The 27,376-nt window shown below is 41.4% G+C and overlaps 1 protein-coding gene across 13 annotated transcripts in view; it reads right to left on the reverse strand.

Annotated features, from left to right (window-relative positions):
• Positions 1-27,376, reverse strand: part of CEP152 (centrosomal protein 152) — a 67,441-nt gene that overhangs the window by 8,884 nt on the left and 31,181 nt on the right. For 10 of the 13 annotated variants that reach the window (XM_075897199.2, XM_075897193.2, XM_089782040.1 and 7 more), the window contains 10 exons: positions 22,947-23,154; positions 22,112-22,237; positions 21,857-21,987; positions 21,556-21,684; positions 21,264-21,399; positions 17,890-18,081; positions 12,926-13,213; positions 12,097-12,228; positions 10,795-11,445; positions 1,839-2,007 (listed from right to left, as the gene is read on the reverse strand). In XM_075897199.2, coding sequence (XP_075753314.2) covers positions 1,839-2,007; positions 10,795-11,445; positions 12,097-12,228; positions 12,926-13,213; positions 17,890-18,081; positions 21,264-21,399; positions 21,556-21,684; positions 21,857-21,987; positions 22,112-22,237; positions 22,947-23,154 — 2,162 coding nt within the window. The remainder of the gene's footprint in view (positions 1-1,838; positions 2,008-10,794; positions 11,446-12,096; positions 12,229-12,925; positions 13,214-17,889; positions 18,082-21,263; positions 21,400-21,555; positions 21,685-21,856; positions 21,988-22,111; positions 22,238-22,946; positions 23,155-27,376) is intronic. The other 3 variants (XM_075897203.2, XM_075897201.2, XM_075897202.2) reach the window with 2 other exon arrangements.

Consider the following 27,376-nt stretch of genomic DNA (forward strand, 5'->3'; position numbering starts at 1 on the left):
TGACTCAAATGGGGGGGAAGGGGATGGAGATTTTGGGACTATTTTTTTAAAAAGAAATTCTAGTAGAGACTTTATGAGTCATTTCAAGGAGGCACTCCCAGATGGAAAGGATCACATGCAGGCTGAACCTAGTTAGGTTAAGAAATATAAAGACAGGCTGGTCTATTTCCAGGAGAAGGGAAAGGGCTCCTTTCTACAGCCAGGACAAAGGAGCTCCAGAAGCAGAAGAGTTGCACTGGTTATACTATTTTGTGTTTAATAGATGGTTTGTTATTTTGGTGGTGAAGGATTTAAGCCACAGTATGGGCATAGGGCCAGAGACTCATGGGCTTTGTTGTTTTATGTTCTTTTGGTAGCATAAGAACTCTAAAAGCAAACATGAAACCTAGGAGAGGGCTTTGTGCATAACCTGGGGCCTCCTGTGATGTCTCTCTCCAGCTGTGCAGGTCCTGACCCGGCCACACTATATACAAGACATTTGGGAGTGAGCTGCAACATTTCTGTTTAACTTAAAATATTATGAAGTCAGAATATTCTAGAGCAGGATTCTCAAAAAAATTTGAACTTTAACGTCACAAATCAGGAGTTAGTCAGCATGACAAAATATATTTAACAAGAACATGGAAAATCATCACGCCGCTGGGGGATACGTCAGTTGGATCTCCAAATAATCTGCTTTTGTACTCTCTATACGTGAAGTAAGAGGGAACAGGAGAGACTGAGGTAGTATGTAGCCTATGTTAAATAGAAATTAGATTTTGGCATAGAGAAGCCTGGAAAATAGACTTGAAGTTGCTACGTGTAAGAAAGTTAGAGATAAGTTGGGGACATAAGATGGGAAAGTTGCAGTTAGCAAAGACATGACCCAAGGTTATTCTGTGGCTGTGTCTTGGTTATAACTGATTCTAGGAAGTTTTTAATAAAAGTTTTTAAAAATTGTGCATGTTTTATTAAACTGTTCTCTATATTGGTAATATGGGAAGGACATAGTTGTAGATATTAAGTTAAATAATATGTAATGTAAAGAATCAATAAGGAGTTGCAGACATGTGACCATAGTTATAATTCTAATTAATATTTAACCTAATCATAACAGATACAAAAGGGATAATTTTGTTAAAATTGAGGGGAGCTCCAATTAACATTTAATTAGGTGCCACTAATCATTTTACTTTTTAATAAAGTTTAATTTGACAAAAATGTCATGTAGAGGACCTCTACTAAATTTTCTGTACTTAGTCTTGAGGCTTGAATCTGAATATTGAGTTTTATTGTATCCTTATTTTTAGCAACATTATATTAATTAGAAACATATCAACATAAAGGTTACAAGCCCCATTGGAACATCCCATAACCCAATGTTTAAGACACCTACCTGAGAGGTTCAAATCAATTCTCTCCCTTGGGAAGAGGAAAGACTTGAACCAGAGGCCTCCCAAATCCCAGTTGAGTAGTCTAACCACAAGAGCTACTTTTCCTCCTCCTGACCCTTCCCTAGCTTCTTGCTAAAAATGTTATACACACACCATTGGCTTGGCACCTCCCATTGGCTAGTTTAGGCAAGGAGCTACCTACCACGTTGGCTTTTGTGAATCCCATTCTGAGGTACCTAGCTCCCCCGAAATTCATTGTATGAGTCTAAATGCCTCAATCAGGCTTTATAGATCTCCATGATATGCGGCACCTAAAAGCTATGTGTGGTGACACTCAGCTGCATGACATCTGAGTTCTTCTGTGAAATTAACAAGGGACTTTATTGAAAAATGATAATCTAAAATTACATTTTATATGCTGCACAAAATTTACAAGATTTCAGTGAAAAGTGAAACCAAGTATACCATTATCCATTTCAGTATCTTGCAAAGGGGGCTGCCTCCTTAATAATTTTTGTAACTTTACTTGGTGTCCAACATCATACGTGGATGATTTTGCCTTGTCCCCACTTTCTCCTTCACCATTTTGCATGCAAGAGTGCTCTGTTTCTTTGAAGAGTTGTTCTTCATGTTTCTGTAATTTGAAACCAGATATTAGAAATACAGTAAAACTCCAATAGTCCGGCATCCAATTGTACGGCACTCCCGATAGTCCGGCATCAAAATGGCAAGAGCCTATTGAGTGAGCTTTGGCAAAAAACGAATCACAAGGCAGCAGCAGTTACTGTAATTAACAGTTTAAGTGATTAATAGTTTAAGTGATTAGTCAGTGCTGCACAGTACTGTACCCAGTATCCTCTGCTTTCTGTATTCAAAGGCTTCGCAACAATAATGGTGAGTACTGTACTGTACATTTATTCTTTCTATGACTAAATGTATGCATTACAGTATGTACAATAAAAAGGGTTAAAAACACTTTATATACAGTATATACTGTGTGTGTATATATAACACCATTTTATAGTTTGGCATATCCGATAATCCAGCACCACCTAGGTCCCAAAGGTTCCAGATTATCGGAAGTCTACTGTACTCAGTAAATTCTTAATGCTCATAGATACTTAAAAATAGCTACATCCACAAACAGTCTGTGTAGCAAACAAATGGATCATCCCACAATGCCTCCACTAGCTTTGAACAGTTTTATTCCAAAGATCTATCAAGATAGCAAAAATCTTTATTGTATTTCTAAAACTGCTCACTGAAGGTAGAAGACAGGCTCTCTTAGTGCCAGTTTACCACAGTGTTCTCTTAGTCATAGCTACAGCTTTATTAGCATTTTGTCATCTTCATGGTTTTCAGGTAAGCTTCATGTAGTCTAAATAAGGCATAAATATGTAAAGCCTAAAACAAGCTGAAACTGTTCAAAGATGTGTCCAATGGAAAAGAACTGGATTTCATTGATAAAAGTTCCTGTTTGACTAGGGACAGTGTAAGGGCAGAAACAATTATTTTACTTTCTTATTCATAGTTGTGGCAAATATAAATAGAAGAAATTGCTAAGAAACCCAAGAACTTTTTGAATAGTTAAGTAGTTCAAATAATCAGTAGTTCAGAAGCTGAATTCAATATTAATAATGTTGATTTTTTGCCAACGGCTTTCACCAAGACTTTTGCCGCTAAATGTTTGTCAACGTGGCCTTGCAGTAAGGATACGGGAATGTGAACTACAGCATCCACTAGACTGTTGCACTGTAACTACCCCCCTTTAAACTCGGCTTGCTTGGATTAAAAAGGTACCTAGTGCATGTTAACGTAATCCTGTTTGAAATGGCACTTCCAGTTTAGAGCAGATGTATCAGAAGGAAAAGATTCTATGCTTTATCAGTGACACCTATTATATGGCTACTACAGAAAAAAAAAAAAACCTTAAATTTACAAATTATTCATTTATTTGAACATGGGGTCAGCTTCAAATAGAAACTGGTTGCCCCACTACATGCTGGCAGCAGCCTTATGACAAGTAATTCCTTACTTTCAATCCGTTTCTGGAAGAGATAAGATAAATGATAGTATCTTATGTGTTTTTGCCATGTTTTTAGATGATTCCCCAACTGATGAATGAGGTATTCTGTTGGGTGGTCACAGGAGTTTCATTGGGGTGCTCCCAACAATCAAAAGGTAACAGCTATGAAATGCAGGAGAAGCATTTTCCAAAGAACAGAAAACATAAAAAGTAAGGTTTTGTGTGAGCCTTGCAAATTCTGTTTCCCTTTAAATGGGAGACTACGATGTTTTTGAAAATGGAGAGACACAAAACAAAATTTTTTTACAATCCAGATAAACTCAAGCAAGACTATTTAAAATCGGTGACAATACATTTTTAACAATTTTTCAAGCCTTTGTATGATTTTAAATGATCCTCTCTAATTTTTAAACATCATAGAGAAGCAGAAATGGAGGATCTATTCACTGTTTAATGGTCTCAATAAAGCTAACAGAAATAGATGTGTTACATGGTATTCTACAAACAAGACTGGAGGATTCATCCCCTTGGCACACCCAACATAAATCAAAAGTAAGAGGAAAAAAAACCAGTTACTTACCTTGTGACTGTTGAGATGTGTTGCTCACATCCATTACAATATGGCTGTGTCTAGACTGCATCCCTTTTCCATAAAAGGGATGCAAATTAGACACATCGCAATTGCAAATGAAGTGGGGATTTAAATCCCCCCCGCTTCATTTGCATAAACATGGCTGCCGCTTTTTTCCGGCTCGGAGCTTTGATGGAAAAAAACGCCAGTCTAGACGCGGACCTTTCGGAAAATAAAGTCTTTTCCGAAAGATCCCTTATTCCTTTTAAGGGATCTTCGGAAAAGGCTTTATTTTCCAAAAAGTCCACGTCTAGACTGGCGCTTTTTTCCGGCAAAGCTTCGAGCCGGAAAAAAGCAGCATCCATGTTTATGCAAATGAAGGGGGGGATTTAAATCCCCACTTCATTTGCAATTGCGATGTGTCTAATTTGCATCCCTTTTATGGAAAAGGGATGCAGTCTAGACACAGTCTATGTGTATGTGCATGGTCTCTGGAAAGCTTTTATCCTAGCGGTATCCATAGGGTTGGCTGTGGAGCCTTCTGGCATGGTGCCTCTGCTGCAGCACATATAAAGACACAGCCAACCCCCAACCCCCTCAGCTCCTTTGTGCCAGTTTGTTCCGACAAAGGAGAGGTGTGCAGGATTTGGAATGGACACGAGCAACACATCTCAAAGAATAAGTTACGAAAGATAAGTAATTGCTTTTTCTTTGAATGATTGCCATGTGTATTTCAATATGTGACTTATTAGCAGTTCTCTTGGAGGAGGGATGAGAAGTCATTTAGTGACCAAAGCAAGAACTTCACTGTCAAACACAGCACTATCTCTGGCATGCTGCATGATGGCTTAGTGAGACATGAAGGTGAGCACAGACAACCATGTCCCCACTCAGCAAATGTCCTGAATTGGAATATTTTCATAGAATGCCCCCAAAGATACCTGGGCTCTAGTGAAGTGGGTAATCTGTGCAGGTGCTAGCAACTTTTCTAGGTTGTACCACATTCTGATACAAGACATGATCCAAAGGGCGAGTTGTTGAGAGGAGACATAGGATGAAAGGTCTCCCTGTCAGTGCAATAAAGACTTGTGGTGACTTTCTAAAGTGCTTTGTTCTTTCTACATAGAACATGAGAGCTCACCAAACATCCAGGGAGTGCAGCACACACTCCCTATCATTAGTATGGGGTTTCGGACAGAAGACAGGCAGGAATAGAGTCTGGTTGACATGAAAGTGGGAGACCAATTTAGGTAGAAAGGCTAGATGCTGCCATAACTGAACTTTGTCCTGCTAAAAGACAGTATAGAAGAGTACCAAAGGGAGGGCCTGGAGCTCAGAGACCCTCCTGGCTCAAGTTATAACTACAGCCGCTCTCCGAGTTATGGACCAACACCTGGTCTGTAACTCGAACTGTTCGTAACTCGGATACCATAGAATTACATGGCAACTGTTCTGTTCATAAGCGCGGATCGCCGTTCGTAACTCGGATCCACATTTACAACCGTTTTGGTCGTAAGTGTGGATGGTCATAAGTTGGGGAATGGCTGTACTAAGTCATCTACCTTCCACGACAAGTAGGACAGGTGGCCAGAGGTTCAAAGGGAGGCCCCATCAGTTTAGAGAGCACAAGGTTCAAATCCTATTGGAGAAGGGGATGTCTGACATGAAGGTACAGTTGGTCAAGTTCCTTAAGAAAACAGATCACCATGGGATCTGTAAATACAGACCTACCACAATTCCCCATGTGGAAAGAGGAAATGGCCACCAGGTGCACTCTTAGAGCAAAGCACTAACCTTGCTACTTTATACACATTAAGTAGTCTAAGATGACAGAGATAGGAGTCTTCAGTGCCCGGATCCCCTTTTGCTTGCACCATATGGAAAAGCATTTCCACTTGGCTTGCTAAGTGACCCTGGAAGACAGTTTCTTACTCCCCATGAGGACCTCCCTAACTGGACTGGAGAAGCCCATCTCTGTGGGGTTCAACCTCAGATCATCCATGCTGGGGGTGATGGAGGCTGCTGTGGTCATGGGCGACAAGAAGAAGAGAAGGGTTATTGTAGTGGCCCTGGAAAGGCTCAGTAATAGGGCAAACCAGTACTATCTGGGCCATAGTACTTGATTCTAGGTTGTATCAACAGGTGTGTTGTAAACAAAACTAGTGAAGTCATTCTGCCGCTCTACTCTTCACTAGTTAGGCCTCAGCTGGAGTACTGTGTCCAGTTCTGGGCGCCACATGTCAAGAAAAATGTGGAGAAATTGGAAAGGGTACAGAGAAGAGCGACAAGAATGATTAACCGTTTAGAGAACATGACCTATGAAGCCAAGCTTCATGAACTGGGCTTGTTTAGTTTGGAAAAAAGAAGATTAAGGGGGGACACGATAGCGGTTTTCAAATATCTAAGAGGGTGTCACAAGGAGGAAGGAGAAAATTTGTTCCTCTTGGTTTCTGAGGACAGGACAAGGAGTAATGGGCTTAAAGTGCAGCAGGGGAGGTTTAGATTGGACATTAGGAAAAAATTCCTAACGGTCAGGGAGGTCAAATATTGGAATAAATTGCCAAGGGAGGTGGTGGAATCTCCCTCTCTGGAGATATTTAAGAACAGGTTAGATAGACATCCGTCAGGGATGGTGTAGACGGAGCTTGGTCCTGCCTTGAGGGCGGGGGGCTGGACTCGATGACCTCTCGAGGTCCCTTCCAGTTCTATTATTCTATGATTCTATGATTCTATACGGGAGCTACATGGATGACTGAGGCCCCGCCTTTCTTGATTTTAAGAAGGATCCTGTAGATAAGGGGGAGCAGGGGGAGAACCATAACACATCTGGCCTGACCATGCGAGGTGAAAAACATCCAAACGGAAGCTGGGGCTGCTGCCTAGGAAGCAGCAATGCAGGGATACTTACAGTTGACCCTTGTCACAAATAGGTCTACTAGGGAAAACCCCCACTTCTGGAAGATGGGTAGCAGAATATCTGGCCCAGTGATTTTTTTTTAAAAGAACCCTGAAAAAAGTTAGGAAGGAACACTTAAATTCCTTCCCAACGGGTACCCCAAGCTTTTGGGCCACAAGAGAGCTTGAAAAAAGAAACAAAAGAAAAAACAGAAAACAAACTGTGTCTTTGATAGCTGACCTTCCAGGCTAGGCAGATATACACACATACCTCCAGTTATCTTCCAGGACACACGAATCAAATCATCACCTTAAAAAGGGGGATTTTATTAGCAAAACAAAGATATATTTGATAAAGCATACTTGGTTGCTAGGTGTTACAGAGCAACTAAGAAAAGAATAGGTCAAAACACAAAGAGCAATCTCTTTGGGCTGTAGCTATATATGGTGAGTGGGGGAGGGAAGGCACATGGAATCCACACAAAGAAATTTAACCAAAGAACCAAAACAAAGAAAAATACCCTGATAATACCTAAATATGCATTTTCCCCTTATTTATTCGTGATCCCTTCATGGTCCAATCCACTTCCATGCCCCGAATTCCTTGGAGGCATGGTAGTCCTGATTATTGCATATTGCTCCCTCCAGTCCTTAACTTCAAACGCACACAAAGAGAAACAGGTAGGTATGTATATACAATTAACAGTAGGTATGTATATACAATTAACATTTCAGCACTGTATCCCGTTGGTTCTTCTGGCCCCTGCCAACACCCTTAGCTACCTGAGTTTAACACTTTAGTCACCTAGTACTGGCCAGCACTCCTCCTATCCATCACAACACTTGTGATTGGAAAACAAGTGACTGAACCAGTCTGCCAGCTAGTTGAACCTCCCAGAGGAATGAGGCTTGAAGGGTTAATGCATTGCTGATACTGAATTCCCATAGGAGTATAGCTTTCTGGCACAGGGGAAAGGAGTCAGCACTTCCTTGATTGTTCACAAAAAACATTGCCATAAAGTTGTCCATGAACACTTCCTTGCACGTGCCCCATAGGGGATCCAGAAAGACCTGGCAATCCACGCGAATGGTCCATAGTTCCCACATGTTTATGTGAAGGCCTAGTTCATCCTGGGACGACAGGCCCGGCATCTGCAATTGGCCCAGATAAGCACCCCACCCTACAGCAGAAGCGTTGTCACGAGTGACTGGTGTCCTTCTTGAAACCCAGCCCCTCAAACTACCTGGCTCTGCAGCCACCAATTGAGCAGGACAAGGAGAGCTGGGGGACAAAACAATTACTGTGGGTCCTTGCCTAGTTTCTAGACCTGCATTAGTCAAGCTCGTAGGGCCAGGAGACAATGGTGGGTATGTTGCACAATGTATGCATTGCTCAGTGAGGAGGGAGAAACAGTAAAAGGAAACTTGGAAATGGCAGAGGTGCTTTGTTTCAGTCTTCACCAAGAAGTCTGATGATGAAAGAATGCCTAACACAGTGAATGCTAGTGGGAATGAGGTAGGTTTAGAAGATAAAATTAAAAAAAGAACAAGTTAAAAATCACATAGAAAAGTTAGATGTTTGTAAGTCACCGGGGCCTGATGAAATGCATCCTAGAATACTCAAGTAGCTGATAGAGGTGGTATCTCAGCCTTTAGCTATCATCTTTGAAAAATCGTGGAAGACAGGAGAGATTCCAGAAGACTGGAAAAGGGCAAATATAGTGCCCATCTATAAAAAGGGAAATAAGAACAACCCAGGAAACTACAGACCAGTTAGTTTAACTTCTGTGCCAGGGAAGATAATGGAGCAAATAATTAAGGAAACACCTGGAAAGATAATAAGGTGATAGGTAACAACCAGCATGGATTTATAAAGAACAAATCATGTCAAAACAATCTGTGAAGTGGTGGACGTGGTATACCTAGACTTTAGTAAGGCATTTGATATGGTCTCACATGATCTTATCAATAAACTAAGAAAACAACTTAGATGGGGCTACTGTAAGGTGGGTGCATAACTGGCTGGATAACGGTTCTCAGTAGTTATAAACAGTTCACAATCCTACTGAAAGGGCATAAAAAGTGAGGTTCCGCAGGGGTCTGTTTTGGGACCAGTTCTGTTCAATATCTTCATTAACCATTTAAATAAAGGCATAGAGAGCACGCTTAACTTTGCAGACGATACTGAGGTGAGAGGGGTTGCAACTGCTTTGGACGATAGAGTCATAATTCAAAATGATCTAAGCAAACCGGAGAAATGGTCTGAGGTAAACAGGATGAAATTTAATAAGGACAAATGCAAAGTACTCCATTTAGGAAGGAACAATCAGTTTCACACATACAGATTGGGAAGCAATTGTCTAGGAAGGAATATTGCAGAAACGAATCTAGGGGCCATAGGGGACCACAATAAATATGAACAAACATGATTCTGGGATGCATTAACAGAAGTGTTGTGAGCAAGACATGAGAAGTCATTCTTCCACTCTACTCTGTGCTGATCAGGCCTCAGTTGGAGTATTGTGTCCAATTCTGACCACCACATTTCAAGAAAGATGCAGAGAAATTGGAGAGGGTCCAGAGAAGAGCAACAAGAATGATTAAAGGTCTAGAGAACATGACCTTCGAAGGAAGACTGAAAGAATCGGGCTTATTTAGTTTGGAAAGGAAAAGACTGAGAAGGGACATGATAGCAATTTTCAGATAATCTAAAAATGGTGTCACAAGGAAGAGGGAGAAAAATTGTTCTCCTTGGCCTCTGAGGATGGGACAAAAAGCAATGGGCTTAAACTACAGTAAGAAAGGTTTAGGTTGGACATTAGTAGGGCTCAACAAATAATGTAATCTACTCGCCCGTGGTGAGTAGATAATAACCCAGAAAAGCCAGCGCAGAGCGATCTGCACATGCACAGAACGCAGAACCACGCGAAACCGCGTGGCTGGCGAGTGGGGCTCGCCGCCGCTTGGTGAGCCCCAGAAAAGCTGGCGCAGAGCGATCTGCATATGCACAGAACGCAGAACCACGCGAAACTGCGTGGCTGGCGAGTGGGGCTCGCTGCCGCTTGGTGAGCCCTGGACATTAGGAAAAACTTCCTAGCTATCAGGGTTGTTAAACACTGGAATAAATTGGCTAGGGAGGTAGTGGAATCTCCATCTCTGGAGGTATTTAAAAGCAGGTTAGACAGACATCTATCAGGGATGGTATACAGTTAGGGTAGGTGGGTAGCTTTCTCAGTTCATGCTTTTAAACTTCTATTAAAAAGACTATGCCAAGTCTATATCAGCAGATTATAGAATAACAACACATATGAATGACAACCTGCAAAATAAGCAAACTACTGTTAAAGGCAATATTTGATCCAGTAGAACACAAAAGCCATTACTTTAACTTCAGAAGACAATTTCTGGAATTTCTCCAGATATATATATTCCAAGTTTAATTCATAGATTAAATTATTTCCTGAGCTAAGGTCAGAAGACCAGTAGGACTTCCTGGATAACATAAGCCATAGAATTTCACCCAATTACCCTTATATTGAGCTAAATAACTTCTGTTTGACTAAAGTATATCTTCCAGAAAGGTGTCCAGTCTTGATATCAAGGCATCAAGAAATAAAGGAATCCACCATTTCCCAATGGCTAATCACACTCACGGTTAAAAATGTGTACTTACTTCTAATTTGAATTTGTCTAACTTAAATTTTTAAAATGTCAAAGTTATACCTGTAGTCCTCTTTTTCACTTATTTAAGAGAGAACCTTCTATCTCTCTTCTAAAGTTTTAAGAATAGACCAATACAAAACTCAATTGTTTTACGTTTTTGATCCATATATAATGTCTTGGGGATGCGCAAAGTCCTATGACAGTTACCCGAGAAGTCCCTTCCTCAGGGTTGGCATAGTTATATTTTTAATTTATAGAACCATTACCTCTCTCCATTCTTGTCTGGCTTTTTCTAGAATTGTGCACATTGTGCCTCTATAAGCCTTCTCTAGGGATGCCTTTAGCTTTTCCTTGTATTGGCAGTTTGACTGAATGGTACTACAGGAACATGTATCCTGCCAAGAATGCTCATTATTTCCATTTGTGACTAGTTCTTCATGGATTTCCCTTAACAAGAGCTCAAGTTCAATGAGAATCTTCTCCTCATATTGGTGAATTTCCTCTTGGAGTCTCTGTGTTTCCTGACCTGCCCATTCTCGTTGCTTTTGGTCCAGACACATCTTCAGTTCTGCCTCTTTCTGAATTAGCAATTCATTTTTCTGCTTCGCAAGATCTTCCTTAGCACTTGCAAGCACCTCGTTTATTTTACTTCTATGATCATCTAAGAATGAACGGTAGTCTCGCTCATTTTGTTCCTGTAGCTGTATGATTTCTTCTTGCTTTTCTTTGTTCCACTGAGCACGAGCCTGTGCTAGCTCTGCTTTAACAGTCGCAGGGATTTCTTCTTTCTTTAGCTCCAGTTCCTTTCTAAGAGAAAGTACCTGCTCTTCAAGATCTTTGGTTCTGGCTCCAGATTTCTCTGTGTTCCCAAGCTGTTTCTTCCATTTCTCTTCAGCTGCTGAAAGAACTAGTGATAGCTAAAGAATGCAAAATATATTTAAAAACAGTCTGTCAGCAAACCCTTAAGGATTATAAGAGCATAACAGCTATAACAGCATAAACTTTAAAGAAACTGATCAACCCTGTTTGAAAATGTGGATACACACATTGTTCTGCATTGCTAAGCATGCACATATGCGTGTGCGCGCACACACAGAGAATGTCCCTCCTATCTAATCAATGTGATAACAGCTTTACAATATATTAAGAATCTTGCAGAAGCCTAAGAAAAAATTTCCTTCAGTTAAGATGAAATATTAATGGAGTTGCTACAGCCATTTGAGAAAGAATGATTGCAAGTGTTTCTCCATTCAAGTCAGAAGAGTTTTACAAGTCAGTCCATTATCAATCCTATTTCAGTAGCAAATTATTTGGCTCCAGCCTCTAGAAATTGGCTTCATTTTAATTCTGCTCATTTCCATTAACGGAGAAATCTACTCACAATTTTAAACCAGTGTAATTTACTTCATTAGACCTGAGTTTAGCACAGCTCTTAAATATATGCTTTATTGAATCAGGGCTCAAATTGTTTTGATTTAACTTAACTTTTTTTCAAATTTTCTTTATACACACACACACACACACACACACACACACACACACGCATCCAACCAAGTATGCTTTGCTACCTGTTTTGCTGCATTGATTTCATGCTCTCTTTCCCATTTCTCTCGCTCTTCTTTCAGATTTCTTTTGTATTCTTCAAGTTCTGTTAATTCTTGCAACCACCTGGCATAAGCTTTGGTCAAAGCTGTTTCTACCTTCAAAGAGAGAAACAGAGGAACAAGAACTCATTTTAACCATTAGAGTCAAAATGTGGTTTCATGTTTAACACAGTGAAGGTAGTACATCAGCACACGACAAACTTGTAATTTCTGTTTGAATTGCCAATGCTTACAGGAAAAAGTATCAGGGTTACCGCATTTTTTTGTTTTTAAATAAGTTCCAATGCATTATAGCTTGAGGTTCCTTTACCCCCTTCCCTCAAAAAGAGAGAGAATTAAGTAACATTAATTGTGTTTTAAATTAATTAACTACTAAAATACATCAAGTGGTTTTGCTCAGAAATTCAGGAACTTATACTGGCTCATTCTTTTGAGTCATGTTACAGAGTTCAAAGGTAGCATAGCTAGAGAACTGCTGGCCTAGATGATCTTTCATATCATTTCTATAGCATCAGGAGGCGGAAAACAGAAGGTTAATATTTTTCAAATTTTGGAGATAATCAAATACAAGAATTTGAATTACTAAAGGTACGATTAAACTTGCTTTATAATAACTTCCTCTGCTTAAAACAACACATTTACCATCAGATTCTTCACTGCTTTGAACTTATGCTATTTACACTGAGTAAAGGACAATCAAGCAAGTATAAACATTGGCATTCTGATTTAATAGCACTCACTTTACATGTTTGAAAACTGTAAAACAATAAGCAGTGTAAAATGTCTATATTACCTGATTGGCAATGTTTTCATGATGTTTTCTCTCCAGTTCTGTTTCAAGTTCTTTCAAGGCCTCTCTAACAGCCTTCTCCTTTTCTTTCAGTGCATCCTCCTGTTGCAATTTTTGCTCCTGAACCATCCTTTCAATCTCCTTACTTGATGTTTCATCTATTATGGGTACTTGGTCAGTTTGGCTGCCACTGTTTTTGAGTTCAACTAAAGTTTTTTTAGATTCTGCTAGAGTTTGGTCCAGTTTGCCTTGCCACTCTATTTCTAGTTCTTGGATAACTTGTTCTTTGATCTACATTTAAAAAAAGAAAAGTATTTTTAGAAGAAAAATATGTAAAAACGAGAGTTATTATTGGTCAGTTATACAGTTGAGGTGTACATCTTTCCCTGTGAGATGAGAGAAACACAACATAGATGATATAAAGCTGCTTCTATAGAAACAAGAACTTCCATTTCTGAAGGGTTAGTGTAATTTAAGCTTCTTGAAACACTTTTTTACCAAGTCCGATTAGAGTGCTCAAGTTGAAAAAACCTCAATAATAGTGACAAGAATCAGAGGGGTAGCCGTGTTAGTTTGAATCTGCAAAAGCAACGAGAAGTCCTGTGGCACCTTATAGACAAACAGATTTATTGGAGCATAAGCTTTCATGGGCAAAGATCCACTTCGTCAGATGCATGTGCAATAATAGTGGGGGATTTTAACTATCTCCATATTGACTGGCTACATGTCACCTCAGGTCAGGATGCATAGATAAAATTTCTTGATACTTTAAATGATTGCTTCTTGGAGCAGCTGGTTCTGGAATCCACAAGGGGAGAGGCTATTCTTGATTTAATCCTAAATAGAGTGCAGGATTTGGTCCAAGAGGTAAATATAACTGCATAACTTAGTGACAATAAATGTAATAAAATTTAACATTCCTGTGGTGGGGAAAACACCTTTGCAGCCCAAAATGGTGGCATTTAATTTCAGAAAGGGAAACTACAAAAAAATTGAGGAAATTAGTTAAACAGAAATTAAAAGGTACAGTGACAAAAGTAAAATCTCTGCAAGCAACATGGAAACTTTTCAAAGACATCATAATAGATGTATACCCCAAATTAAAAAACACAGTAAGAGAACCCAAAGTGTGCCACCGTGGCTTAACAGCCAAGTAAAAGAAGCAGTGACAGATAAGAAAAGATTTAAAAAGTGGAAGTCAAATCCTAGTGAAGAAAATAGAAAGGAGCATAAACTTTGTCAAATTAAGTGTAAAAATATATTAAGAAAAGCCAAAAAGGAGTCTGAATAACAGCTAGCCAAAAACTCAAAAAGTAATAGCAAAATGCTTAAGTACATCAGAAGCGGGAAGCCTGCTAAACAACCAGTGGGACCCTTGGACAACTGAGATGCCAAAGGAGCATTCAAAGATGATCAAGTCATTGCAGAGAAGCTAAATGAACTTTTTGCTTCAGTCTTCACAGCTGAGGATATTGGGGGAGATTCCCAAACCTGAACCATTCTTTTTAGGTGACAAATCTGAGGAATTGTCCCAGATTCAGGTGTCATTAGAGGAGGTTTTGGAATAAGTCGATAAATTTAACAGTAACAAGTCACCGGGATCAGATGGCATTCACCCAGGAGTTGTGAAAGAACTCAATGGGAAATTGCAGAACTATTAACTGTGGTTTGTAACCTATCCTTTAAATCAGCTTTCATACCTAATGACTGGAAGATAACTAATGTAACACCAATATTTAAAAAGGGCTCTTGAAGTGATCCTGGCAATTACAGATCAGTAAGTCTAACGTCAGTACCAGGCAAATTAGTTGAACCTATAGTAAAGAATAAAATTATTAGACACATAGATGAACCTAATTTGTTGAGGAAAAGTCAATATGGTTTCTGTAAAGCAGAGTTTTCCAAACTATGGGACGTGGCCCGGTACTGGGCTGTGGGAAAAAAAATACCTGGCCTCAGCGTGGCTGGCAGGAGGGGAGCGGGGCGGACTGGGAGGAGGGGTGTGTGTGGGGGGGAGAACCAGCCGCCAGGAAGCAGGGTTGGGGGCAGTGGGGCGGGGCTGGGAGGAGGTGTGGGGGGGGGGGGAACCAGCCGCCGGGAAGCAGGGTTGGGGGCAGTGGGGCGGGCTGGGAGGAGGTGTGTGTGTGGGGGAAACCAGCCGCCAGGAAGCAGGGTTGGGGGCAGTGGGGCTGTCCAGCGGAGATCTGGGGTGGAGGGGGGGAGAGCACAGCAGAAGCAGGGCTGGATAGGGGGTGGGCACGGGCCTGGCCGTGAGAGATCGGGAGGAAGAGGACAGGAGAACCAGCCTCCAGAAGCAGGGCTGGACGGGAGCAGTGGGGCTGGCCAGGGGAGATCGGGAGGAGAAGCGGGGTAGAATTGGCCAGCTGGCGGGACTGACCCGGGAACATTCTGACCCCGGCACACGAGCGAGTCCGGCCCCAAGGATTCCATTCCCCCCTTCCTCCGCCATACCCTTCCTTAAGTAGTTGTAAACTGCCTGGCTGGTAGACACACTCACGCAGCGTTAGCACGTTTACCAGCCAGGTAGTTCGCAGCTACAGACTGATACACCTAATTATAATAAAACTTGCCTAATTAGAAAATTTGTTTCCCAGACAAAACCCTCAAATACTGGACTGTCTGGTACAAAACCGGACACCTGGCAACCCTATCCTTCCTTGCACCCTCCCTCCTAGCCAGAAACCCTAACCCCAATCTGCTCCTGCTCCCGCCTCCGCCTCCTGGAGTACCCATGCGGCGCCAGGTCCCCCAAGCCCTGGCCCAGGCTGGGCGGAGAATGCAGCCGGGTGAAACACTGAAAATGTATTCATTTTAAATTCCTTTTTCATATGTGTTTATATTTTTGGGCTGCAAAAAACAGTACTGAAAAAAAAAAACGGGTTCTAACTAAAGTAAAAAGTTTGGGAAGCCCTGGTCTAGCGAGCTTTCTATCCATCTTACAGTCCATTTATCCAATCCATATTCCCTTAACTTGCTGGCAAGAATATTGTGGGAGACCGTATCAAAAAGCTTTGCTAAAGCTGGCACTGGGGGCTTTGGGAAGACCAGAAACAACTTATTTGAATATTCATAATTTGTTTAAGGAATATGCAAATGAATGTTATCAGTCCTCCAAAAGCTTGTGAATGGATTTACTGGTCCCCATGTCAAAGAGTTTGGGAACCGCTGCTGTAAAGGGAAATCACGCCTTACTAATCTGCTAGAGTTTTTTGCAGAACAAACATGTGGACAAGGAGGATCCAGGGCATATAATATACTTAGATTTCCAGAAAGCCTTTGACAAGGTCTCTCACCAAAGGTTCTTCTGTATAGTAAGTTGTCATGGGATAAGAGGCAAGATACTTTCATGGACTGATAACTGGTTAAAAGACAGGAAACAAAGGGTAGGAATAAATGGTACATTTTCTGATTGGAGAGAGGTAACTAGTGGGGTCCCCCAAAGGTCTGTCCTGGGACCAATTTTATTCAATTTATTTATAAATGATCTAGAGAAAAGGGTAAACAATGAGGTGGAAAAATTTGCAGAGGATACCAAACTGCTCAAGATGGTTAAGACCAAAGCAGGCTGTGAAGAGCTTAAAAAAGATCTCACCCAACTCAGTGATTGGGCAACAAAATGGCAAATGAAAATTTAATGTTGATAAATGTAAAGTAATGCACATTGAAAAAATAATCCCAACTATACATACAATATGGTGGGGACTAATTTAGTTACAACTACTCAAACGAGAGATCTTGAAGTCATTGTGGATAGTTCTCTGAAAACATCTACTCAGTGTTCAGCGGCAGTCAAAAAAGCAAATAGAATGTTAGGAATAATTTAAAAAGTGATAGAGAAGACAGAATAGATTATTCCCTCTATATAAAACCATGGTACTCCCACATCTTGAATACTGTGTACAGATGTGGTTGCTTCATCTCAAAAAAGATATACTGGCATTGGAAAAGGTTCAGCAAAGGGCAACAAAACCGATTAGGGGTTTGGAATGGGTCCCATATGAAGAGAGATTAAAACAACTTGGACTTTTCATCTTAGAAAAGAGGAGACTAAGGGGGGGGGGGGAATAGGATAGAAGTCTATAAAATCATGACTGGTATGGAAAAAGTGAAGGAGGAAATGTTATTTACTTATTCCCACAATGTAAGAACTAGGGGTCACCAAATGAAATTAATAGGCAGCAGGTTTAAAACAAACAAAAGGAAGTTTTTCTTCATTCAGCACACAGTCAACCATGCTGGACGATGTGGTGAAGGCTAGGACTAACGGAATTCAAGGAAGAGCTAGATAGATTCATGGAGGTTAGCTCCATCAATGGCTTTTAACCAAGATGGGTAGGAATGGTGTCCCTAGCGGCTGTCTGGAAATGGGTGACAGGAGAGGAATCACATGAAGATTACCTGTTGTATTCCCTCCCTCTGGGGCACCTGGCATTGGCCACGTCGGCATACAGGATATGGGGCTTGATGAGCCGTTGATCTGACCCACTATGGCCATTCTTATGTTCTAAATTTAAGAAATCTCAGTACGTAAGAGTAACAAAGGCAGAGTGCTTTTGTGTTCCCATTCTACAGTTTTTGAGACGGCAATAAAAAACGTGCAAATAAGTTTACATGGCTACTAAAGCAAATGGCAAATACAACTTATGAATCACCCATTCTAGAATTCAAGCAAAATATTTAGATGTGCTTATGGGTGCAGTTATTATACATTTTAAAGGTTAATTTTAAATTAAAGCCTGATGAAGATGCGCTGAGCATCTGCAACTCCCACTGATTTCAGCAGCTCAGTATATTTCTTAACATTAAAGGAGCAGATTCCAAACTGGTTTAAGTTACCATAGTTTCAGTGACTTTACATTGAGCTATATCTGCTGAAGATCTGCTCCTCAGTGTCCATTAATAGACTATTATGAATTTGTACGTGTCTATTAGTACAAGCCACACACCTCTTTCTGTTCCTTCTCCCAGTGGGCTTTTGCTAATGCCACTTCATTTTCCACTTGCTGTTTAATACTGACTTCTTTTTCTTTCAGCCATTGTTTTTTTGCTGTTATAATAGAATTCCTGTGCTTTTCTTCTAGTTCAGTCCTCAGATGGTTAAGAGATTCTTCTTTTTCTTCCAATAACTGTTTCTTGAACTAGACAACATTCAAGCATACAACTCAACAAACTTTAGCCAACTGTTACACACACCAGAAAGAATAGACCCGATTAAGATTATAAAGCCTGTGCACTTCATTACTGACTACTCAATGAGATATTTTCTTCTTGATAAATACTTTCTCTTAAAGTGTGGTTATTATCATGAGTGACTACTGTGACTTTTCTGAGTCAACATATCTGCTCCCAGTGTTCTGAGCTGCATCTGTTTATGCTGCTTTAGGAAAGAAGACTGCTCACATACCAATAGCCCTTCAGATACTCAATGTACCTCCAGAAAAACAACACAGATTCTATTCTCTCACATGAATAAAAATAGTGGTCAGCTTTAATTCACTGTCATTGTAGATAAGAAATAAAACAGTTTTCAGATCCCAGATGAAGCTTGCAATGAATGCAATTAGAAAAAAACAACACTGGTCTATATACTGAACTAGTCTGACATAGAAGCAACTTGTACAGAATCCCTTTTCAGAGCACAGTAAATGTTATATAGTATCGATGCAAATGAGCAAATGGTAGGAGAGGTTACAGCTGATATCACAATTCTAACCATCACTACATTTTTTCATGGGATAGCTACAAGGATAGAAAGCTCCACTGATCATGAACATTTTTACATGTGCTATTAGCTAGACTCATTAAATTTCTGATATAGTTGCACACCTATAAGATGAACCATCAACATTACGCACAGTAAAACACTTTAAACAAAAACACGCCAAACGCAAATTAGTTTCCTCTTCATGTACACCTCAAACACAAAAGGCACTGAGTTCTGTTGACCTGAGGTTTTTCAGTAACATGAAGTGAATTTCCCGTAATTATATTAAGCTATACTTGTTTCAGTAAATAAATATAGTTATAGTGTACCCTTCTACATGGCAAAAATGTACCCTATTTAGTGTAAGGACTCAATGTAGTTTTAGATCAACATAGGTTAATGGTTATATTAACTAATGAAAATCTCCTGTCTTTAAGGAATAATGGAAGTACAAAAGCAAAGCGGATTAAAATCAATTTAATTTAAAGCTTTCCATTTGGTGATTTAAATCAGTTCACCCCTATGTTGGCAAACCCCCAGTAGACACAACTATTCCGACATGCGCTTCTGTTGGCATAGCTAATGTCACTCAAGGAGGTGGTGTAGATATGCCAGAAGAATGCCTTCTGTTGGTTTACAGTGTCTCTCCACTATGGAGTTATGTTGACATTACTTTACTGTAAAGCACTGGTCACCAACCAGTAGATCGGGATCTACCAGTAGATCTTGGAGGCTCTGACAGGTGATCCCGACTGGCTTGGCCAGGAAGCTGTCAAGCACTGGCACTTCAGTTGCCCCTCCACCCACTGTCATGCTGCTCCTGCCCTCTGCCTTGGAGCTGCCCCCCAGGAGCCTCTTGCTTGCTGTACAGGGTGTGGGAGGGAGAAGAGGGGATGGTGATGTCAGGGTGTCTCCTTCGCCCGCACTCCTGTACCCTACCTCCACATAGAGAGAAGGGGATGGAGGGAGCTTGGCAATGAAAATCTCTCACTCTAACACTGTGTTTCAGTAAATAAATTAATTTTCATTCTCACAAACACACACTTTCCTTCACTCTCATCTCCCGACCCAACACATATTTGGGGGGCTGTTGTTACTCCTTTTACTGCTTGCAAAGCATGTTAGTTTTGGTTTTTGACTGGTCTGTGCATCTCATAATTTTCATTTCTCTCTTACGCTTAAATTTTATTCTTTGAGTAGTGAGCTCTAAAATGCCTAACCTGTCATAGCTGGAATAATTATCCCTGTGGTAATTGCTGCTCCTGGAAGTGGCTGGCATGTCCCTACAGCCCCTGAGAGAGATAGAACAAGGTGTCTCCACATGCTGTCCTTGCCTGCAGACATCACTCCTGCAGCTCCCAATGATCAGTAGAAGCTGCCTGTAGATGAGGGGCAGCATGTGGCACCATGGAGCCATTGCTGTACATGCCAGCTGCTTTCAGGAGTGGTGCATGGTCAGGGCAGGAGTAAGCCTGCCTTAACTCCAGTGCTCCACTACTCAGAAGCTGTTTCAGTTAAACAGTGCCCAGCCAAATCCTATTTCCTGAACCCCTATCCCAGCCCTGAACTTCCTTCTGCACCCAACCTCCTGCCCCAGACATGAGTCCCCTATACCCAAACTCTTTCCTAGAGCTTGCACCCTGAAACCCCTCCTGAACCCCAATCCCCCACCCTGGGCTAAGCCTGGAGCCCCTCCCACACTCTAAATCCCTTGGCCCAAGACCAGAGCCTGCGCTCCGACCCCCTACCCTAGCCTAGTGAAAGTGAATGAGGTTTGGGAAGAAAGATGAAGTGAGCAGGGTAAGGCCTTGGAGAAGGGATGAAGCAAGGGTGGGGCCTCAGAGAAGGGGAGGGAAGGAAGCCAGGCAAGGATATTTGGGTTTGAGGTAGAGCTTATATTGCACTTAAATTGAAAAAGTGATCTTGTGGTTAAAAATGTTGGCAACCACTGCTGTAAAGTTCTGTAGTACAGACAAGCCTTCAGTATAAGAGGTCTCCCCTAAGTGTGCAGCTTCAGAACAATGACTCGAAGGCATGAACTTCCCCTTATAGACTTTTAATCTTACAGAACCATCAACTTTAAAATCAGAGAATAGGAATTCAGTGCCAGCATTAACTACTTAACAGCTTACCCTTTTAGCAGGCAGAATGTGATAGGGGGCAAGATCAACACCCACAGAAAGTTTGGAATTGGAAGCTGTTGAAGGGAGAGAAATTTAGACCAGAACACAGACACAATGACAAACAAGTGAGATCAGCAGAAAAAAGGACACAAAGGAAAAGGAAATAAGAGTCAAAAGGGGAGCCTTTTCCATGGGATAATTTTAAATGTGACACGGTATAAGTAAATAAATAAGGATAACCAACAGTTTAGGCACTATGTAGAGACTATATTCTATCATTTCTCTCTATGGCAGCTTTTCATTGATAGCAAGTATTCAGTCATAGCTCAAAGTCTGTACATATACTTAGATTTATACCCTACCCCATGGACAAAAACAGAAGTGGAACTCAGCCCTTCACTCCTGAAGGAAAAAGAAAAGTCATGAAATTCAATACCTTTCCCATACTTCTAGTTTAGCAAAGCATTCTGAAAGGGGGACTTTTTTCTTGTACCTTCTCTTCCTTTGACTGCTGCTCTTGTTCAAGTTTCTTCCTCAAAGTTATTTCCAGTGAGTCTCTCTCTCTGCAGATTGCTATGTAACATTCCTTCACTGCAGTCATCTCCTTGTTCAACTCATCCATGTCAGCCCTTACATAAATCATTATTGTTATTTTTTACATTCACAAACATGACCATAAACTGTTCATAATATAAAAAGGAAATTATTTGAAATGCGACAAAGAGGGCTTCTTCATGGTAGATTCTCAGTCTAATTAAGGATGTTAAAATTAATAAAAGTCTTACTTTAACTGTGAGATGGTCTCTTCATAAGCCTTAATGAGCTGTTCTTTTTCTGCAGCATGCCTCTCCATGAGATCTTCCTGAAGTTGGGCTTTTGTATCTTCATGGTGTTGCTGATAGGTTCTTTCACACCTAGGATGGAAAAAAGTTAAAGCTTCATTCCACTGTTTATGTACAAGCACAACTGTTTTTTTGTTTCGTTTTATTTTTGTAAGAAGCATGAAGTCTAATACTGCCATCTCTGTACAAAAGGACCTACATAGGCCATTGTGGATGAAGATGGAGATGGATTTAGAAAAGCTACCTGTCAACAGCTTCTTGTTTATCCCGATCAAAGTCCTGAATCATTTGTCTCATCTGATTACACAGATCTTGGTTTGCAATTTTCAGTTTTTCCTCACTTGCTTTAAGCTCTTGAATACACGAACTATAGTTCTATACAAATGAAAGTAAAAATCATGAAAAGACAATTTTAAATAATACATTTTAATTTACTTTTTGGACAATCTGGCTGGTCTTTACCTTAAGGGGGAAAGGTTAAACATGACATTAAACTCACCTCAGCTTCTTGTTGTAAATCCTGATTCACCTTTCTAAGTCTCAGAAGCTCTTCTTGAAGAAAATTATCAGACGCAAATGGAGTGGACCATAAGGTTTCAGTCTGATCTCCCACACTACTTTTAGGCTATCAATAAAACATAAAACTAACTTGAAAAAAATTTTCAGGCATACATGTATACAAACTTGCTTTAGAAGTTAACATGTTAAGCAAATATCTCTCCTTGATGCCAAAACAAAGCAGTAAAAGGCAATGCCTTTATTACAAAATACAGGATACTATGATTTTAAGTATTCAGCTCATATGACAATCTTTATCATTTTTGTGATATCTTCTGGGTTCATTCTAGAAGTATATACTCAAAGCCCTACACCAAAGTTGAATGCCAGCTACCATCTAATTGAGACATGAAGGCCTTTGCAAGACTGATTTGCTTCCCCCAACCACTGAGAAATCAGAACTATGAAGATAATTTTAATCAATTAATAAAGCTTGCTACCATGTGCAAGCAAGTCCTCACATCAGAAACTCAACTGGAAGGAAAGACAAATTATCCAAGTTCTGGTGGTAGTTTAAAAATACCTGACAGTTATCTCCATTTTTCCTCATGCTACTTAGCCTATTTCTGCATAACACTAATCCCTTCTTTAAGGTTAAGAACAACTACATTAAGAACTTCTTGTAAATGTAGTTCAAAGACATTACTTGAAAATGCTGTTTAGGAGAAAATGAGAGCTCACTCATATTTTGCTTGGGTTAGTTGAAATTCAGTGACTTTTTGCCTTGTTCTATTAAGTCTAAATGTTCAGTGTTTTTTTTTTTTAAATGAACAAACCTCATTCTCGTTTGCTGTTTTATTGGTTTTCAACAACTGCTTGAGTTCTTCTGTTGTCCTCTGACAGTCTTTAAGATCATTTTGTAACTGAGTAATCTGATTTCTTTTCATTTTGTTACTGCTCAATAAGCGTTCCATTTCAGTTTTCAACTCTAGGATGAGCTCATCTTTAGAAAGTTCTTTATCCAAATCTCTGGTTTGTACAGTACTGTTAGAGAAAATATAGCCAGTCCAATATTGTTAAAACCAGTAGACATCCAAAAGCGTAGAACAGAACAAGCAGCAACTTTACTATATTTACCAACAATAGAAAACGGTTAAAAGAAGTATAAAAAGATTGTTCACCATGAGTAATTACTTCAAGCAATACTAGAAAAAGAGAGTTACTCACCCTATGCAGTAATGGGAGTCCAAGATGTGTCCCCCCATGGGTGCTCCATTCTGGTTTCCGGTGCATTCTTACACTGGCGACCAGAAATTTTTTTCTAACAGTGCCCTGCCTCACCGCACACATACCCTGGTGCCTCCTCATGCCGTTGGTGTCCATTAGGCATGCGCCAGGCGCAGCCCCCTCTGTTCCTTCTCTAACCTTGCCATTGGACCAAGAAGGCTCCAACACAGGGGAAGGAGGGAGGGTAGTGGAGCACTCACAGGGACACCCATCTTGAAGAACTCGCATTACTGCACAGGGTGAGTAACTCTCTTTTATTCTTTCAGTGATGTCCCCATGGGTGCTCCACTTTGGGTGACTACAAAGCAGTAGTCGAATCGTGGAGGTGGGTTTGGAGCCCTGCCACCTAGGATAAGACCCCTTGTCCAAAAGCCATAGATGATGCGATGGTAGAGATAAGCGTGCAACGTTTTGCAAACATGTGGGTGGATGACCAAGTGGCTACCTTGCAAATGTCCTCTAGAGGCACATTTTTGAGGAAAGAAGTTGTGGAAGCCATGGTCCAGGTTGAGTAGGTGATATCAAATGGCTGTTTGTTGTGGATGGTATATCACGTGTGGATACATGATGAGATCCAGCTGGAAATCCTCTGGGAAGAGACTGCTTGGCCCTTCGAACAAAATCATTGTAAAAATCACTCACTCTTCTCCTATTCTTTGCCGAATGTTTGATCTATGTAGAACATCTGCGGACATCAAGGGTATGCCGTGTACCCTGGGATGGATCAGCGTACAGCTTGGGGAAGAACGCAGGTAAGTGTATAGGTTTGTTAATATGAAAGGGCGAAGGGACCTGGTTGTCCCCATTGAAGATAGATGTCCAAGCCCTCAAATACATTTATCTCCCATTCACGATGATCATAAAAGATATGTCTGAGATGGTCCACCACAACACTGAGTACCCCAGGAGGTACGTGGCTAATTTGGTGTGCAAGGCACCAGTTCCATAATTTGAGGACTTCCGTACAAAGGGAGGGTGACCGGGGCTCACCCATTGGTTGATAGAATACATTCAAAAGTTGTGTTATCTGTCGTGATACTGATTGTTGTGTGTGCTATATGGGGTAGAAACGGGCATGCCCAATGAACAGCCCTTAGTTCTAGGAGATTGATATGGAGCTTTTGTTCACTCAAGGACTATTTGCCTTGTACAGTATGGGATCCAAGATGAGCTCCCCATCCCATAAGGGATGCATCGGTCATGATGGTTACAGTCTGAGTCAGCTGATGAAATGGCACATCCCGTAGTACATTGTGTGAATGCATCCATCATTCCAATGAACTGAATACATGTGGTGGAATGGTGACTGTCCTGGAAAGGGGGTCTCTGGAGGAAGGGGGGGTAGAGTATGGCCAGCCAGGTCTGGAGGCACCTCATGTGTAGTCTGGCCAATAGAACCACATAAGAGGCAGTGGCCATGTGCCCTATGATTTTGAGGCATTTGCAGACCACAGGAGTGGAGGTCACATGTACCACTGTTATGAAGTTGTGAAGGGCCTTGAATCTGTGAGTGGGCAGAGCTGCCCTCGCTGCGACGATGTTGATGTGTGCGCCTATTAACTCTAAAGTATAAGTAATCTAAAGCGTGGACTTTTACTTTGTCTCAGTTTCCATATAACTACCAGATCGGTGGAGTTGTTGACCATGTCTTGTGTTTCCTGGAAGAATGTGCCTTTTATGAGACAATCGTCTAGGTATGGGTATGGGAATATTATGACTCCTTGACAGGATAGGAATGCCACAACAATGGCTAGAGTTTTGGAAAGACCTCTGGGAGCTGTTGAAAGGCTGAATGGGAGCACTCAATACTGGTAATGAAGGTTGGGATGTCAAGGTTTGCTGTTGTTGGCGCCGAGTTCTGCACCATTGCGACCTGTGTTTTTGGCAGGAGTCATATCTAAAAGCCTTCGACTTTCTGCTGGAGGTCCCTAGGTATCCCAGATGCTTGGAGCCATGATGCTCTCTGAATAACAATAGCCAAGCCTGTGATCTGAGCAGCAGTGTGAGCCACATCCATGGCAGATTGTATGCCCTTCGTGCATGACATTGAGCAAAATCAGCCTCTTGTGCACCGGGAGAAACTGCAAGCGCTCTTGGAGTTTAGAATAGCTGGAGTAATCTTAATTGGCGAGCATAGCAGTGTAATTTGCTGCTCTAAGAATCTTGGAGTTACTGGGGATAGTTCTCTGAAAACTTCCACACAGTGTACAGCGGCGGTCAAAAAGGAAAATAGTATGTTAGGAATTATTAAGGGATAGAAAATAAGACACAGAATATCTTACTGCCCCTGTATAAAACTATGGTACGCCCACATCTTGAATACTGTGTACAGATGTGGTCTCCTCATCTCAAAAAAGATATTTCGGCCTTAGAAAGGGTTCAGAAAAAGGCAACTAAAGTTATTAGGGGTTTGGAAAGGGTCCCATATGAAGGGAGGCTAAAGCGACTGGGTCTTTTCAGTTTAGAAAAGAGGAGACTGAGGGGGGATATAATAGAGGAATATAAAATCATGAGTAGTGTGGAGAGGGTGAATAAAGAAGTTATTTATTAGTTCCCATAATAGAAGAACTAGAGGACACCAAATGAAATTAATGGGTAGCAGGTTTAAAACTAATAAAATAAAGTTCTTCACACAGTGTGTAGTCAGCCTGTGGAACTCTTTGCCAGAGGAGGCTGTGAAGGCTAGGACTATAACAGAGTTTAAAGAGAAGCTAGATAATTTTATGGAGGTTGGGTCCATAAAAGGCTATTAGCCAGAGGATAGAAATTGTGTCCCTTGGCCTCTGTTTGTCAGAGGCAGGAGATGCATGGCACGTGACAAATCGCTTAATCACTGTCTTCAGACCACCCCCTTTGGGGCACCTGGCGCTGGCCACTGTCAGCAGACAGGCTTCTGGGCTAGATGGACCTTTGGTCTGACCCAGTACGGCCATTCTTATGTTTTTATAAGATAGCTGAAGAATAGACCTTGCACCCCATGATGTCCATCCATTTATGGTCCTTGTTCTGTGGAGTGGACCTCATGTTGAGCTGTTTTTCCCAGTGTCTGACCAAGTTGACTACTAAGGATTTTGGGGGCAGGTGTATAAAGAGAAAGTCCATGCCTTTAGATGTTATAAAATACCCCCACCAACCAGAAGGCTGTCTGCAAGTAACGGACGCTAGGGTTTGCCAGATGTTGGGGGAGGTGTCCATAATGGCTTCATCCATCAGGAGGGTAATCCTGGAGTATGTAGGGGGCTGAACAGTAAATAAAAGGCAATATTGCTTCTCTTGCACTTCCTGCAGTTCCCGTTCCTTTGCCAGGGCTACTCTGTTAAAAAGTTCTTGGAATGGTTTAGAATTGTTGGATGGAGGCAGGGTGGTAGAAATGATACCCAGATGAGGCTAAGAGGAGGAGTTGTGTAGGGGTACCTGTGTTCCCCCTCAGACAACTCTCTAACTAAGTCAGACTGAATGGGCTCTGGAGAGTTCGGTGCTATGGCTAATGGTGTGGGTTGAAGAGACTGAGGTGGTCTTTTCGATGTTGTTGACAGAGCAGTGTGATGCTCCTACGAGAAGACCAAGACTCTCAGGGATGCCATTGTCCAGAGTGGGTAGTGGGGATATGCCCAATGTTGTGAGTATCAAGGCGGTGGTGGAGGAGGGTGAGACTGTCTGGAGGAGCAAGACTCCCAAGGTGGGAACTGCTGAGCTGGACTTGAATGCTGAGATGAGAAGCAGCTATGTGTCTTGGTGCTGGCTTCACTGGGGGAGATCGATGAGACCGGTAATCTCAGTGATTGAATGGACCGCACCGATGAATACAGAGATGGCAGTACTGATGAAGCCTGGATGAAAGGGGGCATACGGTGCCGTGCATATTGCGGTGTCAAAGCTGAGTGTGTGGTAATTGGTACCGCAGGTGCCGCTGGAGATGTCGCCTTGAGGGGAGGCATTCCAGAGTGGGGTCTCTTCGGTGCCGCATCTGGTACGGTCT

This window comes from Pelodiscus sinensis, chromosome 14, assembly GCF_052426305.1.
Source record: "Pelodiscus sinensis isolate ZL-2025 chromosome 14, ASM5242630v1, whole genome shotgun sequence".
Taxonomy (NCBI): domain Eukaryota; kingdom Metazoa; phylum Chordata; order Testudines; family Trionychidae; genus Pelodiscus; species Pelodiscus sinensis.